We start from the raw sequence: 17,919 nt of genomic DNA on the forward strand, positions 1-17,919 counted from the left end.
TCTGAGTAGTTCATTTATTTACCTCAGCTTGGACTAAAAAAGGACTCCCAATAAAAGCACACTGATCACTAGGACCAACAATGGTGAACAGGGAAACGAATAGAACATCTTAGAATATATTTGCTGCGTAATAAAGCAGATTCAAACATAGAGTTTTACCACGTTACTTTTAAGAGCATTTTTTTTATTAATGTGAGGTTGCAGTTTGAATACATTATAAGAATAAGGGCCCTTTGATCAAACAAGGCTGAGCATCGATCGGGGTTAGCAAGCAATCCAGTTATGTTTCGATGTTTTGTTTGTTTGTTTGTTTCAACATAGGAGAGAATGATTATCACTTTTGCAGTGCAATCGTTGTACATGATGAAAGGACAAAATGAATAATAGAAACAGAAAGAGAGTGCTCGTTAAAATGATTGAGGTAAACCATTTTCTTTATACAATTACGGGAAAAAAAGCTCCTTGTCATTTTATTTCGATTTGAAGTGTCAGAAAGACCATTGTCCATTAGTTGTAAACAATGGAAATATGACCAAATATGATGCAACATGTGAGGAACACGCGCTATGTTAATACATTTGTATATCATGTATTGCAAAACGATTACAATTATTCAGAAGAGTCTTGATCTAATGTAACATTAATATTTTACATTGGGGTGGAGCTGCTTTTACTCTTTCTTTATAATTGCTTATCTCTGTTAACTAATGAAGGGTATGTTGTATCGGCGCTTCGTGTGACTGTAAGCCTACTTGAAAGAATGAGACAAATGCCCGTAGAATGACACATGTTACGACAAGAGAGTCATTCCTAGTCATGAGGGTATCGCAATTTTCTAATGTACTCCCTGAATTTGAATGCTGATGTTATGGATTTTGCCAATGTCGGTTGCTGTCCCTGAAACTTATCTTATACAGAATTTGGCGAAGGGGAATCTGAATGAAAATGTAGTACATGAAGGGGTAAAATCTTTAGCGTGCAATATGCCCCATTTTCTGACGGAAAAACTAAACCCCTAGAATAAAAGCAGTTATTAAGGAGGAAAATCTATGACTCACGGCACAGTGAACGAAAGTCAGGCCTAATTCCGAAGGAGCTGTTCCGCACTCATGCAAACAGAGCTTAACTATGGACGATCCCATTGACTTTGAACAGAACGGTATTAACTCCAAACTGGTGCCGAAGAAACTGGAACTCATTGTCCGAAGTACTATTGAAGAATTGTTTAGCAGTGGACCTATTAACAGACAAAGGCAACTGAAAGGGAAAGGGGATTTTAGCCGGACAGGATTAAAAAGATGTTTCAGTGGTGCCTATAAGAATGGGCGGAAAACTGTGTTGAAACGACATATAGGCCCCAGGCGTGTAGGTAAGATGCACTGTGAACTTGCACTCTGGGGAAAAAAAAATCCGTTACCTAGTCCCCTTGACATCGAAATTGATTAATAACTAGTGTAATAACTACAATATTTACTTCTTTATCATAATAAGAGAAAGCATAAAAAAGGAATTGATGTCGTTCAAGATTTTTAAAAGAATCTCAAAAGTAATGGAAGAAATGGAGACAAACTTTGTATTAAACAACGGATGTATCCAATTATGTGGAAAAGCAAAACATGAAGTCCGCAAAACTATCAGGAACACCTGACTGATGTGAAATTAAAGAAATGACCATACCCACCCCTTGAAAGACTTTTATCATTTTCTATGAATAAGATTGAGAAACATTTATGATAGGACGATTCATGCGAAGGTGATCTTTATGTTAAATCGATCGTATATTTACAATAAACTTCAACAAAACAATGCTTCGTCAATCACTGTCCAATCTAAGTGGGACCCTAGGCAGAGAAAATTTATACTAGAATAATGTATAACTTTTCAGAATGATGCCATTTGTAATAACTTATACGTGAAATGCGTACCTCACTTAAGAGGGAGATGGAATCAATGGAGAAGGAGAGGTGGATTCTCAAAATTGTAGCGCGAAAGAGAGAAGCAAACGAAAAGAAAAATGCCTTCCATGAAAGTACAAAAGCATCCACGTGTAGAGTAGAGCATAACAGCGACAAAGCTTCAAGGACGCCAGGACGATTTTACATGTAATGGAAGATGGCCACACCATAATAAGCATCACCTGAGAGACTTGTAGTACGTGCAAAATGGGGAAATGGTAAAACATTCGTGCTAAGGATATTTTGGGTTTTCAGCTATTCGTCTGTTTGCACTTCTGGTACACGAGCAAAAAAAAAATGTTCTGTCAAATTATACTGCCCGATATAAAAGGGGCAATAGGTATGACGGGGGAGGGGACGGATATAGTTTGACATAACGTGTAACGGTTCAAACCATGCTGTAATAACTATTGCATGCACTTCGTACCATAATGGATTCAAAGAGACAGAGAGAAAGAGAGAGGGAGAATGGGGATATAAATGCTGAGGTAGAAGAAGTGACTTCACAAAAAAGTAGTGTGTAAGAGAAGGTAAGATATGCCTTCCATACATGAAGGCATCCATGTGAAAAGTAAAGCTTGATGACGCCAAAAACTATTGGGACACCTGAATGATTACATTAAAAAGAAAATGACCATAACCATCACTTTATATGTTTAGAATTAAGACCTTAACCATCACTTTGTATGTATAGATAAATACATTTTTTATGCATAGAATGTGATGATGGTACATATTTTTTGGGGGGGAGGGGGTTGTGGAAGAGCATTTTCTATGTTCAATTATACGTCTCTTTACGCAGCAATTACAAGCAAATAATATCTTATTATTTCTTCAATCATTGCCATATTTAAATGGGGAAACCGTCTGAGGGGAGTACAATGTTATGAACAATTGCAATCGTATGCCAACCAAAAGAAATGAAAATAATAAAAAGGGAAAAGCTAAGGGAAAAGGGCTAATGTAAGGAAAAGACGTAGCATGCAGTGGGAAGTTCTCATTTCGTTAAACACAAGGCAGTCAATTTCTTTACAAGGTTTGAACCCTGTTTATAAGGAACCCCGCGCAGGTAAAGGTTGGCGTAATGTATACAAAGGAGGTATGTTTGTTAAGCTCATTGTTAAAAAAGGGGAAGCTACTCGGCTTTCTGACTCACTAGCTTGGTTTCTTCCACAAAAATCAATAACCTTAATTGAATCGCCTGAAAGCACGGCGTGAACTGTGCACAAATCAGAAGTCAAGGAATCCTGTCAGCAGACAATAAGAAACTCCCGACCACTCCCTAAACTCGGCGTGTAGCTGCCCCGCCTGCTGCATGCACCCTAGCTGAAATGGGTACGGTTGCGTGGAACAGCCCATGCCCCCATCTTAACGTTGGGTGTGGCAAATAAAGATAAAAAGTTCCATTGAACAAAATCCCTTGCTTTTGTATTGGTGGAGGGTGACAATCGCCACCAAGATTATTCTTGGTAACAATTCCTGTAACATATTCTAGCCATTCATCAATAAATTTGTGGTTTAAATTATTATGATTCCTTCATAGCCAATTTCAGAGAATGTTATGATCAAAAGCAAACGTCCCGTATAAAGAGTACATTCATAATATTGTAGTAGCAAATAATAACAGGTTTCAAAATAGTAGGGCCTACTTGCTGATCTGACAAACTTTAAAGGAATCGAATGAGTTGAAACGCTATGTTTTGTTTTTTCTCGCAGTGTAGCGATATTATGTATAGGTTTAGTTAGAGTCTGCAGATTTCTAATATTCATGCATTTTGACAACGACAAATGGTTGTGATACCGCTAGATCTCAAAACACTTCATTTGCCAATACGCTACCTTTAGTTACATCTTAGAAAACTGGTCTAAACTTTGCAGGATATTTTAGTAACATTATTAGTCATTACACGATTGATATTTAATGAGATTGAGTCCATTTAGAAGATATGATGTAGACATTTCTACTCTGGCACTGTAATCTATCAGACATTTTCTATTACTAATTGAATGATCAAATCAATCTCCTTTTGCACTGATAAATATAAGCTTTGTGTAGGTACTTACAAAAGGCTGCCAAACCCCTCGAAAGTAGTATAGGTACAATGTTGTGAATGAAAAAGGCATCGGGAATCAATACACCTTTGACAGATACAATACAGCCAGATTACCGTGATACACGCCAAATGATGTCATAACATATATTTTTCCTTTGAGCCACGGAAATAGTCAGTGCTGATGATAGTATGAATTTGAAAGGTTTATAATGGTGTAACAATAGCCTTTTCTCAAATATAGGGAATTTTTGAGTCCGTTCACTTGCATAACATGCATTCAATGAACTTAAAAATGTGTGGAACTCAGGACATAGCTATTGGACCCTATAGTAATAAGATGAATAATAAGGGTGTTGTGAGAGCTTACCCGAACCGTCTCCTGCGGACTGCGTTGTGATCGCCGGTCGGTGAACAAGTGCATGCAGATGTTGAATAAGTGCCTATTTTAGTGTCTTAGCGGCATTCTAATCCATACGGCTGCGTCCTGGAAACTCCTTGTAGGTTGACGGTTAATCGTCATCGATATAACGGCAGACCGATCGTGCCAAAGCCATAGGGACCGACCACCGTAGTGACTGGAATAAGCTTCGGACTCAATGACCTTTTTTTTACTGTTGAAAACCCAAAACCTCTTAGGGCGATACGCTTCAATAGCCCTGCGTTAAAACGAATCCATGCTTCAAAGGAATTCCCTTGAAAACGTGGTGAACATAGGACGGTATTTTAAATGTAACACATCGATAAACTTATACAAGTCATGAATTCGACAGTGTTGAATGGACACCAAAATGTCTACAAAATATGATTGAAAGTTGATGCTACGCTGAAATGCATACCACATATACTATGTTGACGAAAGAGGGAAATACATTCTTTGATGTGCACAGACAGAACATATTGTGATAATTCAATGAACGAAAACAGTTATGTTTATCAGTACAACATATTGGATGTTACCAATAGCATACATGCGATAGGACCCTATCATCCTTGTTATGTCATATATCAAATGAAAGGAAAGGTTGTCTCCTAACCAAATGGACAACGATGGGGACCGCATAGTTGCTGAGTTTATAATTATGTGTGGAGTAGGAAAATGATTTTATTCATACAAATAATGTAGATGAGGGTCTTAAGACGATTCCAGGGTCAAAGAAACTGATTTCCCTCAACCTGGTTATTCATCCACATTAACTGATTTTGTTTTTAGAAATGCAGGCCTTATATAGTCACTTTTGTTTTGTAATTTGTTTGTCCTGTGTGTAGATATTTGTATTCTTTAGAATGTGATTTCACAGTCAAACCCAAATCTCCTTGGAATCATCCCAAAACGTATAATTGTGTTGCTTTGCAGTAAGAAGCAGGCATAATATCACATCATTAAATGCTCTTTTCTTGAAGATTACTGGGCATGATAGTGTAATCAGCACTGTTTGTCTGTATGTTATGTGAGAGTTATGGGTAATGATACACAAGTATGTTAAGAATTATATATAGCCTACACAGATTTGTATACAAATTCATTAAATGAATATGTACACAAAACTTCGTTTTAACACATTTCCACATTATTAGAATTAACACATTTCCACATTATTAAAAGTTTTAGTAATGTGAATGTGAAGTGAGTCTTGATGTACCCCACAAATCATATCTTCCATCAGATAATACATGAACCATCAGATAATACACAATCAACTTAATTATGTCGGATATGCATTCCAGTGAGAAAATACTGGAAAAAGAAAAAAATCAACACTAAAGTGTCACAAAACCTAAAGATAAATGCTTGATGATGCAGTTCAAACGCTTTCTTCAGTTAACTAGCCCTATGATACTGTCCAATTAAAATAATCTTGATCATGCGCAAAGATCCAGTCATCTATCACCTTCATCAGTCATGCTCCTTGTGTTCATTACTAATTTCGAAGAAGGTACTGGTTGAGTACTGGTTGATTCAAAATAAACAATCAGCTGTTGCGCTACCCGCTCCTCCACATTTGCGACATTGACTTACGATTTTGTTATTTGTGTGTGTGTGTGTGTGTGTGTCTGCTTGTCCCTCTGTCTTTTAGTGAGCTTCAAAACTTTGTTGTTGTTGCTGCTGCTGTTGTTGTTGCTGCTGTTCCAACTATATTTTGTTTTCATTTATTTTTTTTTCCACGAGTGGCCCAATTCTACAAGCATTGTGCTTTTAGTTTCATCGTCCCTCCATTTTTCACGAAAGGCATATTGATACATGACATTGATTACATTAGCAATCTCTGCAATGTATCGTTCCTATAAGGTTTCGACGATAGTTGGTTATTCTGTCCAATTTATGTTCTCTTGTTCACATTATTTCTCTTACATAAAAAAGTGAGATGTGTATTATATTCTTGTCAAAAAATGGAAACAAACTTGACATTGAACGATTGCTACGTCTCCCTTGTTTCTTTTTTGTTCTTTCCGTAAATAGAAGGATACATTTCGTCCTCTTTCTGCACGTATGAGAGCGATCCAAATCTACGCCAGAGCCAACATCACGCCAGATTCATAGTGTCAAAGTGATCAATTATCAGCTTATTTATCAGATTATTTCAAATTCGCGTCAAGCCCGTTTCAAAGTAGTTCTGCCGTTATGTATAAAGCACTTTATAACAGAATGATTCATCTGACAGTTTTGGAATTGTTAGATAATGAGGACAGTATTTGTGGCAGGAGATAATAAATTTAAGGCTTAAGCATGTTAAGGGGTGAAGTCACTCCTTGTTGAAGATGACTTTTATAAATTAAAGATTACACACCAGCCGAGCAAAGGGGAAAGAACGCGTTTATTTTAGTTCTAAATACATCATGAAAGTGCCCTGTTTATTTTTTCATGTTTTTTTATAAGCCTTAACATAAGTTTGCACATTATTTGTAACTGAAATGTTAATCCCTTCACACATTTTCTAATGACTTTATAGTTATAAGCCAATCTTCACTGCAATATTTCATTTGATAAATTGCAACGTAAACAAAAACAAAATACATATGACATGAAAGTATCGTGCTAAGTAATGTTTGAAGAAATGGGGAAAAAGTTGTTATATATCATCTATCAAATCCAATCTTTGATACGTTATCATGAACACATCTACAGGAGAGTTATGACTCGACAGCATTGTCATCGAGATATCATCAGCAATTTAATAAGTCTACTTTTTCGTTGTTGTTGTTGTTGTTTCTTACAGTAGAAATTAACTGAAACATGAGATAAGGAAACGCAAGGAAACGCGGATAAAGACGAATATGTCACAATGGGGATGTAGGCGTAAACATGCTCTCGAAACATGACAATTTCTCCACTGACACCACAAACATTTATTATGAGGTATAGATGTATTTACATGACAAGAGTGATAACTTGAGCTCTCTGTCCCCATGTCCCTTGTAATGTAGGCCAAAGATACGAACCTATAATGCCTCACACTGTAAGATACAGTAATGAGACATTCTAGTGTACCTGTGATGAGGGAATGCAATTGAACATCAACGACATAACTTTTGCTATAATATTTTGTTTGCGTCAATTGAGCCTTTCAGATAACTCCATTTCAGTAAATGTAATGCATTTGAGTAATATTGTCAAATTACCATGGTTCTTGAATTACCATCGTCGGAACTTTGTGGTTGATTGTGGTCACTCATGCACAAGGAAATGTGAAAGAACAACTGCACGATTAATCTGAAGTGATTTCTCAATAAACGTGACCTGATGCACTTCTTGGAATGCATCTTATGAGTAATGATAGAAATGTTAATATAACTGCAAGTTAAAATCAGACCCCTTTGATCGCTTCCCATCTCTACTGCTTATCCATTATACCTGGGCCCTCAAAAGTCGTGATTTTCATCTCTATTTCTTCACATGTATTTGTTTTTCCGTGCGAGATTTTACATCATGCTACGTTTTACTTATAAGAAAATCTAATGACATTGCCTTGTCGGTCATTCGTCTCCGAGATGGTTCCTATGACAACGAATCTTTGGAGTGATGTGGTCCATTGTGAAAAATGCCAGCGGTTTTGATCCAGAAAAATCTGTACAACGAGTAAAATAAAATGAAATAAAAAGATACATTTCCGCAGTCACTGCCGCCACTACTTGCATGACTTGCGGATGAATTCCCTACAACAATCGCGATGGCCTCGCTTCTGTCAATCCTTATCCCATTACCCATCAAGGATCAAGCTGAACAAGCATTCTCGCTCGAGCAGTGGTATCAAGGGATACATCTGTGTTGTTGTTTGTTTTGCATTTGTGTAAATGCAGCTGATAATACAATAGAAAATATCTTGCGGTATATCTTCCAAAACTTGCGGGGCAGATATATATATATATATATATATATATATATATATAAGTTTTCGCCATTTGTTTCTGGTCAGTTTTCCCTCTCTTGTTTCAATTTATATATATATATATATATATACGTATACCAGTGCAACTGATTAAAGTTAGGTGACGTTGCAGGTGCTGATAATCTGTTGTGTCTATGAGCGCATTAATCGAAGTGGAATAACATTGTTCACGGAAATATATGGTACCATTTCAGCGGACTCCTTTTTCCTGCCAAGTATTCAAGTAATCAAGTAATAGGTATACACGATCACAAAATGTTTGATTGAAAGTAACATTTACACTTCTAAAGAAGTGCGACCATAAAGCATTTTCCAGTGGGAGTATAGCGGATTGATGTACAATGCCGGTGTCTACGGGTACATCAACAGATGATCTAACTAATAATTGCATTTACCTTTACTCCTATTTTTTTTTTCACACAGAAAATAATTTGTTCATACAGGCTGATCCATGTGCTTTGAATCAATTTAGTGATGATTAAAAAAGCACGAAATCTTTTTAGCGCGAACTTTTCAACGCAAATTTTAATTTGTTTCTCAAATACTGTGTGAAATTGTTTTGTTTTTCATCACCTCATTTGTATCATTTACTTCTGACACTAATTACTGTGCCCGTGCCTTTGAATATGGTGTCTGACATTTTGCTTTGTATGTGCAGCGGACCCATGCTTCCTCTTAACCATCCACAATTCCATCGTTTTCTAAGGACCTCTTGATGATGTCTTTATTGATCTAAAACATCAGTTTTAAAATCGAAGATGAATCCTAAACTTGGCCCTTTGGATCATCTTCATCATCTTTGTTCGAATTGCATGATTATAATAGAAATCATATATTAGGCCTTCTTATAAGTTAAGACAAGGAATTTGATATTTGATCATGATCAACTGGCGATATTAAAGACAATACTTGGCAACATATCAATAGCCTACTGGAAAGGAAAATATATTGAGAATAGAACTTGACGTGGAAGTTGTAACCAAAAAAAAAAAAAAAAAAAAACCGATTATCCCCAAGTTGAATTATCCTTCGGGCTTATGCCAGGTGTAAGTGTGTGCGTGTGTGTCACACACAAACACATTGTTATTATAGCTTCTGACCATCCGAGCACTGAGAATTTAGGATTTCTGGGACGAACACTGAACTAGGGCTTTCTATAGCTTTGTCGGTAGAGCACCGGGCTAGCAGTCCAGAGGTCTCGGGTTCGAATCCCAGTGGAATCCCATTTTCTTTGCTCAATTTTCCACTAATGAAATAAAAGATTAATTGGAAATATTTCTTAACAATATAGCAGCTTTCGGGATAAAGTTATATCTATATTTTATTATTGAATTGTTGAAATTTTTGTGGCTTGACGCACAAAACCGTACATAATACTGTGTCAAGTAGTAAGATAACTGTCGTTTATCCGAAGGTTTGCTAATCCGACGAGGAAATTAGGTTCATCATACCGAATGTGAATTAATCCAAATAAGAGATGAGGTCTGATAGTCCGAATATGAATAAAAGTTCGTAATCTCAAAACGAGATATTTTAATGATAATGTAAACTTATGTACAATAACGTTAACTTAAAAACATGTATTTTCCAGTAGTCTGATGACAACCTTAATCAAAGGAGGATTTAAAATAAGCAACATTGATTTAGATTGCTCGGAATGGATGACGGATAATTTCACTGGGTCTCATCTCCATTTCTTTTTCCCCTATCGTCACACAGCTAATTGTTGTCCCTAAAAAGGTCATGTAGGTGTTTTCTGTCCGATTTCGGGTTGTTATTGTTGTTGTTGGTGCATGTGTGTGTGTGTGTGTGTATGCGTGTGTGTGTGTGTGTGTGTGCGTGTGTGTGTGTGTGTGTGTGTGTGTGTGTGTGTGCATGCATACCATGCTTGTCCAGGGGTACTTGAGTGCTGCACTGATATGTACCCTGATGCACTTAACTGACAGCCTTTTATGAACAGAGGAGAAAATAACACCTCCCTGATTGTGTCCTGTTTCTTCCGTTTCGCCATTGCGCTCCTCACAACTGGAGTTAATAATCTCTATTTTTTCGTAAACATTGTTTTCTCTCCAAAACTGTGAATAATTATATGCTCGAATTGAGAAAAGACATTATCTTGTCAATCATACGTAGACCACCAGGTTTCTATGTCAACGGGTCTTTCGAGCGGTGTGGATCACAATTATTTTATTCCATACCCATTAAGTATCAAGCAGAACAAGCACTTCTCGCTCGATCAATGGTGTCAAAGGAAATATCTGCTTTATTGATTTGTTTCGCGTTTGTTTTAACCCATCTGATAATACACCTCAACATAATATTATCTTCGTTGAGGGAAACCGTTGCGGTGCAGAGAGCAAAACAAATATACATTTAGTGCAATTGAATAAAGTTAGCTGACGTTGTAGATGATAACAATACAGTCGTTTGATTATTACACAGCAATTTGTCTATAAGTGTGTTAATCGTAATGAAATCACGTTGTTTTAGAAAGTATAAGATTGTACTTCAGGGCACTCCTTTTTTTCCTATACAGGTGTTTAAGTAATAATGTATACACGATTAAGGATCTATTTGATTGACAACTTATATATATACCGAAAAGAAATCCGACTATACCATATTTTCTGATTCTTTGGAGGTATCAGTTTTAGGGAGAGTAGCCGATAAATACACAATACCAATGTTCATGAATATCTTAACGGACGATCTAACGAGTTTATTTACCTTTACTCCTATTCAAGGACAAAATACATTTGTTTATACAGGCTGTGTCAAGATTTGTGAATCAATTAAGTGCTGATTGTCAAAAAAGCACCAAGTCTTACACTCTTAAAAAGATAGGTCCAACTTTAAACCTTTGACAGTATTACAATGGGAGCGCATTAACGAATGCAACTTTGCATCCTTTCATTCATTTCATTTTTTCATTCTCATTTTTCTTCCAACAAAACATAACACAACGTAATTCACAAATTCTATTATAAGCATATATATATGTATATATATATATATATATATATATATATATTTCAAAGTGTGACAATCAACCGTAATCAACTAACTAAAACATACATGCACGCATACAGGAATTACAAAGTTATGTTTGGAGGGTAAAATGAGAATTGAGAGGTCCACTCCAAAGCATTGCTTGTAGATTGTGGAACACTTAATCCTTCTTTCCGATCCTTCCGTTCTAAAAGGTTCAAAGTTGCACCCGTAAAGCTAGGTGCTCCAGTGTAACATTAGTAAGGGTGCAAAGTTGAACCTATTTTATCTCCAGTTTTGGGTCCCTGTTCTTGCAGCGCCGACTCCCTCATCCTCAACGTCTGGCGACTCCAGTCCAGGAAATAACATTCTATAATTATTTGAACGTACCAAATCAAATACTCTTCCAGAACCTTATTTTCCATGCACATTTATAATCCATTTGCACACACCATCTCAATGAAAGATATTGTACATCTAAATGATGACAAAGTTTATTGAGACTTTTTTAATTTCAAGCCATCATTTGTCTCTAAAGTTTAATGACAATTTATGTCATGGAGTAGTATCTGAACCCCCGATTCTGATTTGAAAAAGAAAGAAAAAAATTAATTCTAAAAGAAATGGAGGAGGCCTTCGTTTGGTCTAGCTTGGACACTTATTTTTGTTTTTCTTTTTCCTTTCTTTCCGAATTGGAATCTATAATGCTGAATTAAAGTTGTGGTAATCCATTATATGCCTAATGAACAATGAGGCAATTCCGTTTGATTTTCGGTTGCTACCTGTACTAAAAAAACCGTCATTCGTTTCTCCAGCACTGGCAGTGCAATAAAAGAAAAGAGTATGTTTGATCTCCTTTAAAAATTGTGCTTTAAATTAAGCCGTAGTATCTTTGTAAAATAGAAAATAAAGCAGTGTAGTTCTTGTTTTACTCTGTGCCTAAGTGTTGAATCGTGAGTGCAGTGGCAGAGCGTCTATCAAGCTATACCTTGACTTTATAATTGTTGTGAATCTTGAAATCCTTAAGAAAGAAGGTCAACGCGTGCGAGTGTATTACACTGAACAATAAAAAAGGCAGAACTCAAAAAATGTTCTTGTCACTTTTCATATTTCCACTCCGGGATTCGGCTTCTGTAGCCGACACAGCTGAAACAACCTTCGTATTCACGCTTGAGCCCCGCGATACTCCGGATGCTCTAATTCCGCTCTCCCTCCTGAAACATCGTAGCAACTGCTGCCGGAATTCCTTGAGGCGAAACCAATAGATGAGTGGGTTCACCACAGAGTTGAGGGACAGCAGGATAAGACTGGCATCAAGCAGTGGCCGGAAGTATTTCGAAACGAGGTGAGGAGCAAAGAACACAATTAGAAGGACGCAGGGAGTGAGGGACCATGCTGCAAATGTTGTCCCGATCACGAGACCAAACGTGAGAAGGATTCTTTTGTTCTGTTCAGCGCGCCTCGCCTGCGCCTCGGAGGACAGCCCAACCTGCTTCGAAACTGTGGCCACCTGTTGGTATATCACCACGTAGGATAACGTCGTGATAAGCAGGAAAACAAAGGTGACCGTGGATACCGGAAGTATTCCGGAGAAAACCAAGCCAACATTGTTTTCTAATAGCTCTGGCAGTGCGATATAGCCGAAGAGGACGACGAACCAGGCAATCATGCACACCGCCACGGACCTCGAAGCCGTGACGAGATGGCGATTGCCGAACGGGTCGAGACGGATGACGACGAGCCGATGGAAGGCGATAGCGAGAGTGCTGAATATGGACATGATCATTGCTGGGGCCTGCAGCGCTCCAACAATTGGTGTGCGCTGTAATGACAAACAGATGAAAACACGTTAAGAACCTCGTCTGCTTTCGTTTGTATCTAAACCAGTATTCGCATCTTCCATTTGCTGCATGCCACCACGAGACCATAGTGTTACAGGGCATGGTGAGTAAAGCAGCTCTCTCTTAGAAACAGTTTTAGAAATGGCTCTACCTTCAGAGCTACCAAGTCTCACGCATTCTGAGTGAGACTCAAGCATTTAGGGGTCGTCTCACGATCTCACGCATGGCACCCATTTTTCTCACGCATCGGGCAAAGTCAGCAATTTGGGCAACTAATAATGAGCATAGCTCAAATTGAAGGTATATTTTCCTTTTGTCTTTCAAAATAAGTAACATATAGTCACTTAAGTATGCACCTGACCGCACCATTAAGAGCTGAAAATCGAAAAATCTCCCTACCGTGGGAGGCCACGGGGGGGGGGGGGTGTTGGACCCCTCCTACACCCTCGCTTACGTGCACATTCGCTCGTTGAGATTCTGTGGCGACAGGAATATTCTGATATCTTCAATATATTCGATGATAATTTTCTATTTGTTTTTCTTCACATGACTTAGATACGTCCACAGAAAACAACCTCTAAACCAAGATGCTCGTGATATCATCTGTCAACCATTGCGAAAGTACTGGTATGATATAATAGGCAAAATACATTGGAAAGCACCTTCCATTACACCTGACCACAACTTGCAGATTTCCCCGCAATGTCACTTGTTAATCACATTATAGAAACACGGAAGCATTTATGTAAATTACGTTCAGTTGAGTGGAAGGTGCATTCCGACTTTTTACAGCATATTAGAACTTAAGCAATAATTGACAGCAGATGTAAGAATCCTGGTTTGGAAGGTATTTCTGAGCGTATCTAAGTAATCTGAAGAAAAATAGAAACATTATTATCATTATATTTATGATTATCATAAGTAATGGAATAGGAAATACAAAACCAGACATGCCTGTAAAAGAGACATTGGTCGGGAATTTCTTGGACCTTCTTGGATAATGGCATTGATGACTTTTTGTTAATTGAAAGAGTTTTTGAAACCAAAGAAAGAACTCAAGCACCTGTATCGGTCTTTTCAAACTTATCATAATGAAAATCTCAAGAAACAATCACGAGATTAAACAGTTCATATCTGAAATTATGACAATCCACAGCGTTTGTATTATGACAATTTATCAAAATGAATGTATATTACATCCACTCTTAAAGGCTGTGGTTTTTAATAACATTACATTATACGTGTTTCTTAGAAATGTAATTTATCATAATCATACGCTCTTAAAATCCTCAGGTAGTCAGTTTCAATGGAAATTAAAAGCAAACTGAAAAAAATTCTACTACTTTACTTTAACGTGATAATGACACATTTCTCTCACATGTGGCTTGTTCTTTTGTTTTTTATGCGACACTCAGCTCCCTGATTTGTTTAAAGAAATGTATATTTCAAATTATAGTATTCATTCATATCCTACCCGTCATGCAACAGATTATCATTTGGAAAACCCTAAACTCATTGTATAGCTCAAAATTCTATATGACATCATGGTCCAGATGTCACTGGATGTATGGAACTCATTGAATGATGACCTTAAACGCAGTTCTTCTTTACAATGTTTTAAATCATCTTATAAAAATATTCTTCTCGCAATTTACCACTCCAATGAGAAATTACGCTTTTGTCTTATAGTTCCCAACTCCTGAACACTGTATCTCCTCGCTTTTCATCTCTTCTCTCTATCCTCTACTCTTCCTACTCGAATACCTTATTCTCGGGCTTTGTGTTATTTTGTTTTGTATTGTCCTTCTTTCGTCTTTATACATTCCACCTTGTGTTGTCCTATTTCGTTAAATGACATTTAAAATACTCTAAACATTTACTCTATTTGTTCTACGTGTGTATAATTGTTCCGTTCCTTCCTTTAGTTAAATAAAAACATTGTTATAAGGCATGTTATGTTCAGAGGCCGTTGTTCAAGTCAAGCGTTTTGCTTATTGATAACGGTCTCCTCCATCTGTACACTTAAAGATCTGAAATGATATCTATGCATAATTTTACAGGATTATATATTTGTAATGCGACATTTTGTTTATATTTTCATGACTTCTGAATAATATGTTCGATGTTGTCATACTTATCTTCTGTTACGTACAAGTGGAAAAATAAAGCTCACTGAAACTGAAACTGAAACAATGTAGCGTGCATCGCTTTAATAACAATACGCAGTGATGGCGGATGTGTTGATTGGCTTTTATGTTTTCCTGACTACACAATGCTGAGGAACTTTCTTTGAGTTGGTGGATGCTCTACACAGCCTTCTATAAGCAGAAAATGTCTGATGTAAACTTATTAGCATTGGCGTATTTTGTCTAAATTGTAAATTAGTAAAGCATCATCAGTCTCTAGTAAATACACTGCTGTTATATTACTCGTTTTATTTAGAAGAAAATATATGAGAAAAGAAATGATGTTTCGGATTTCTTTTATCTTTTTTCTTTTTTGCTCGTGAATCGCGATCATGACAAGGTGTGTCCCAACCAACACGCATTAAAAGAATAGAGGCACACGTCACTTTTACTATTTTGTCGTACTGTTATTTTGTCCTATCAAAATAGTCTCCCTTGAGTTTTGGAAACAGATTCCTCTAGCACTTTGCAAATATTCTCAAAGTGAAATGAGCGCTAAAACAATGACAGATCAATTGTTAACAAATGGCATTAATATTACAAATGAAGTTGTGATCATTTCCTTGTACGTAGATGGCGATTTTCGAAAAGATTCTAGACTGGTATTCTTCATTCGTTGTTGTCGAAGCACTAATTTCCCAAACATCTGATGCAATTGTTGTTATCGGATGCACTATAAACATGATCAAGATGAGTGTAAACTTGACTAATTCTACTCTATGAATTCAAATCCTTTGATGACCCCTGAAGGCTGCTGTGGGTGTGTGTTTATCTTTTTTTTTTCCTTCAATATACCTAGGTATCCAAACTAGTAGGCGAAACTTATTCCCATCATGGACCTGTTTCTGAACATCACAAGAACACATCTGTGTTGCTCCTTTGCCCCTGAGTACACTATGGGGATTCCGATTTTCAAGGTGAAGTATGATATTACTTAAAGGGGAAATCCAGTACAGATATAAGTTAGTCGGATAAGAAAGAGTAAAATATTACGAGTTTAACGGTAAAATTTTGGTCGGAATCGGATGAAAAATAAGGAAGTTATGACATTTTGAAGTTTCGCTTATTTTTGAGGAAACAGTTCTTGAACGGTTAATATTAATATGCAAATGGCAAAGTGATGATGTCATCTCTCACAACTTGCCATATAGTTTCAACATCAAATCTTGAAATTTCCAGTTTTCCATTCAAACGCAATTATGCCCGATGCTCAAATCGTGATATTTGGATGTGATCACTATTCTGAAGTTATTTAACCAGGAGTAACATCATGTTGCAGACTTCAACGATAGAAACATTGAATTTGGGTCATTTTTTTTTTTGCACACGATCAATGGAAAATTGTGAGGGTATGACATGGTCAGCTCACTCATTAACATATTCATATCGACTGTACAAGAACGTTACTGTTTTGCAGAAATTAGCAAAACTTCAAAATTTCATAACTTCCTTATTTTTCATCTGATTTCAGTCAAATTTATACAGTTGAACTCGTAAGATATTACTCTCTTTTTATCAAACTAACTTATCTTTGGACTGACTTTCCTCTATAACGCTGAAGTGTAACTGATAAACACAGATATTCGTCACATGCGGTACTCACAGTTCCGTTCTGCACGTCTCCTACTTGGCCTATGAGAGACACGGCTTGGGCCAGGTCAGAGAGTGCCAGATTGAAGGTAAAGATGTTCTGCTCTCGTCGCAGGGCGGGGATTCCAAGGATAGCGAAAAGGGTGAAAAGATTGCATAGCGCAGCAGTAGAGCAGATCGTTAGGAGCACGGAATCAAAGTAGATGTTCCCAGTAGGTGCTGTGCTACTGTCATTCATGGTTCTGCAGCGACGTTGTAATAAAGAGAAAGACTTTGACGACGATATCGGTTAGTTTCACAATGTCCTGTTAAATGACGCAGAGGATTGAGAACGACGAGGCTGTTTTGGATTTTGTAATTTGTGAGACGTGGCTCTTGAAATTCCGAAAAACAGTGCTGAATTGACAGTGGATGTCTCTGTCCAGGAGTTTTTATACACCAACACGCACTGACACAAACACACACACATACAAGCAAACACATCTGTTGTGAAGAGTAACTTAGTACTTGGTACCACGAGTTTCCACAGGACAATCGTACATGAAACTCCGGCGCAATGCTTCGGAATCATTCTAATCGAGATTCGGACAATACTGTTAAGTCATGCCATTTACCATTAAACGTTGAATGAAAAAAAAAAACACGCATGCGCGCAACAATTACGAGCGAGGTAAAAATCGCACTCAAAAGTATTCAAATATTGATTCATGCAGCGAAATTAGGCGTGCATTTTTCTCATATTTGGACACTCCTTGATCTCGTTGCAAATTACGCTACAAGCTTTTTCCCTTTTGTCCCCTTACTCTGATAATAGAAGGCCGGAAAATCTCGCGTATGCCGAAGACGAGATGAAGTTTGCCATAAAGGTCTTTTCGGTTTTATTTGAGGAAGAGCAGCGGCATTGGCAATAAAGTCGTTGG

The 17,919-nt window shown here is 37.2% G+C and overlaps 1 protein-coding gene across 1 annotated transcript; it reads right to left on the minus strand.

Moving 5' to 3' along the window:
- Window positions 1-12,463: 12,463 nt before the first annotated feature.
- Window positions 12,464-17,237, minus strand: LOC139715450 (adenosine receptor A2a-like). The gene is made up of 2 exons (XM_071627023.1): window positions 17,013-17,237; window positions 12,464-13,204 (listed from the first exon to the last, which is right to left on the minus strand). Exons 1-2 carry the CDS (start codon window positions 17,235-17,237, stop codon window positions 12,464-12,466), a joined length of 966 nt encoding a protein of 321 aa, XP_071483124.1.
- Window positions 17,238-17,919: the final 682 nt, after the last annotated feature.

The sequence above is a fragment of the Diadema antillarum genome, unplaced genomic scaffold, assembly GCF_040938485.1.
Source record: "Diadema antillarum isolate AM-2024a unplaced genomic scaffold, OU_Dant_1.0 scf00000049, whole genome shotgun sequence".
Lineage (NCBI taxonomy): Eukaryota > Metazoa > Echinodermata > Echinoidea > Diadematoida > Diadematidae > Diadema > Diadema antillarum.

Bases quoted from the DNA above. Each gene is read 5' to 3' on its own strand.
- LOC139715450 (XM_071627023.1), bottom strand. From the start codon at position 17,237: ATGAATGACAGTAGCACAGCACCTACTGGGAACATCTACTTTGATTCC. The intron at 13,205-17,012 runs GTGAGTACCGCA...TTGTCATTACAG, and splicing joins GAGACGTGCAGAACGGAACT to CGCACACCAATTGTTGGAGC.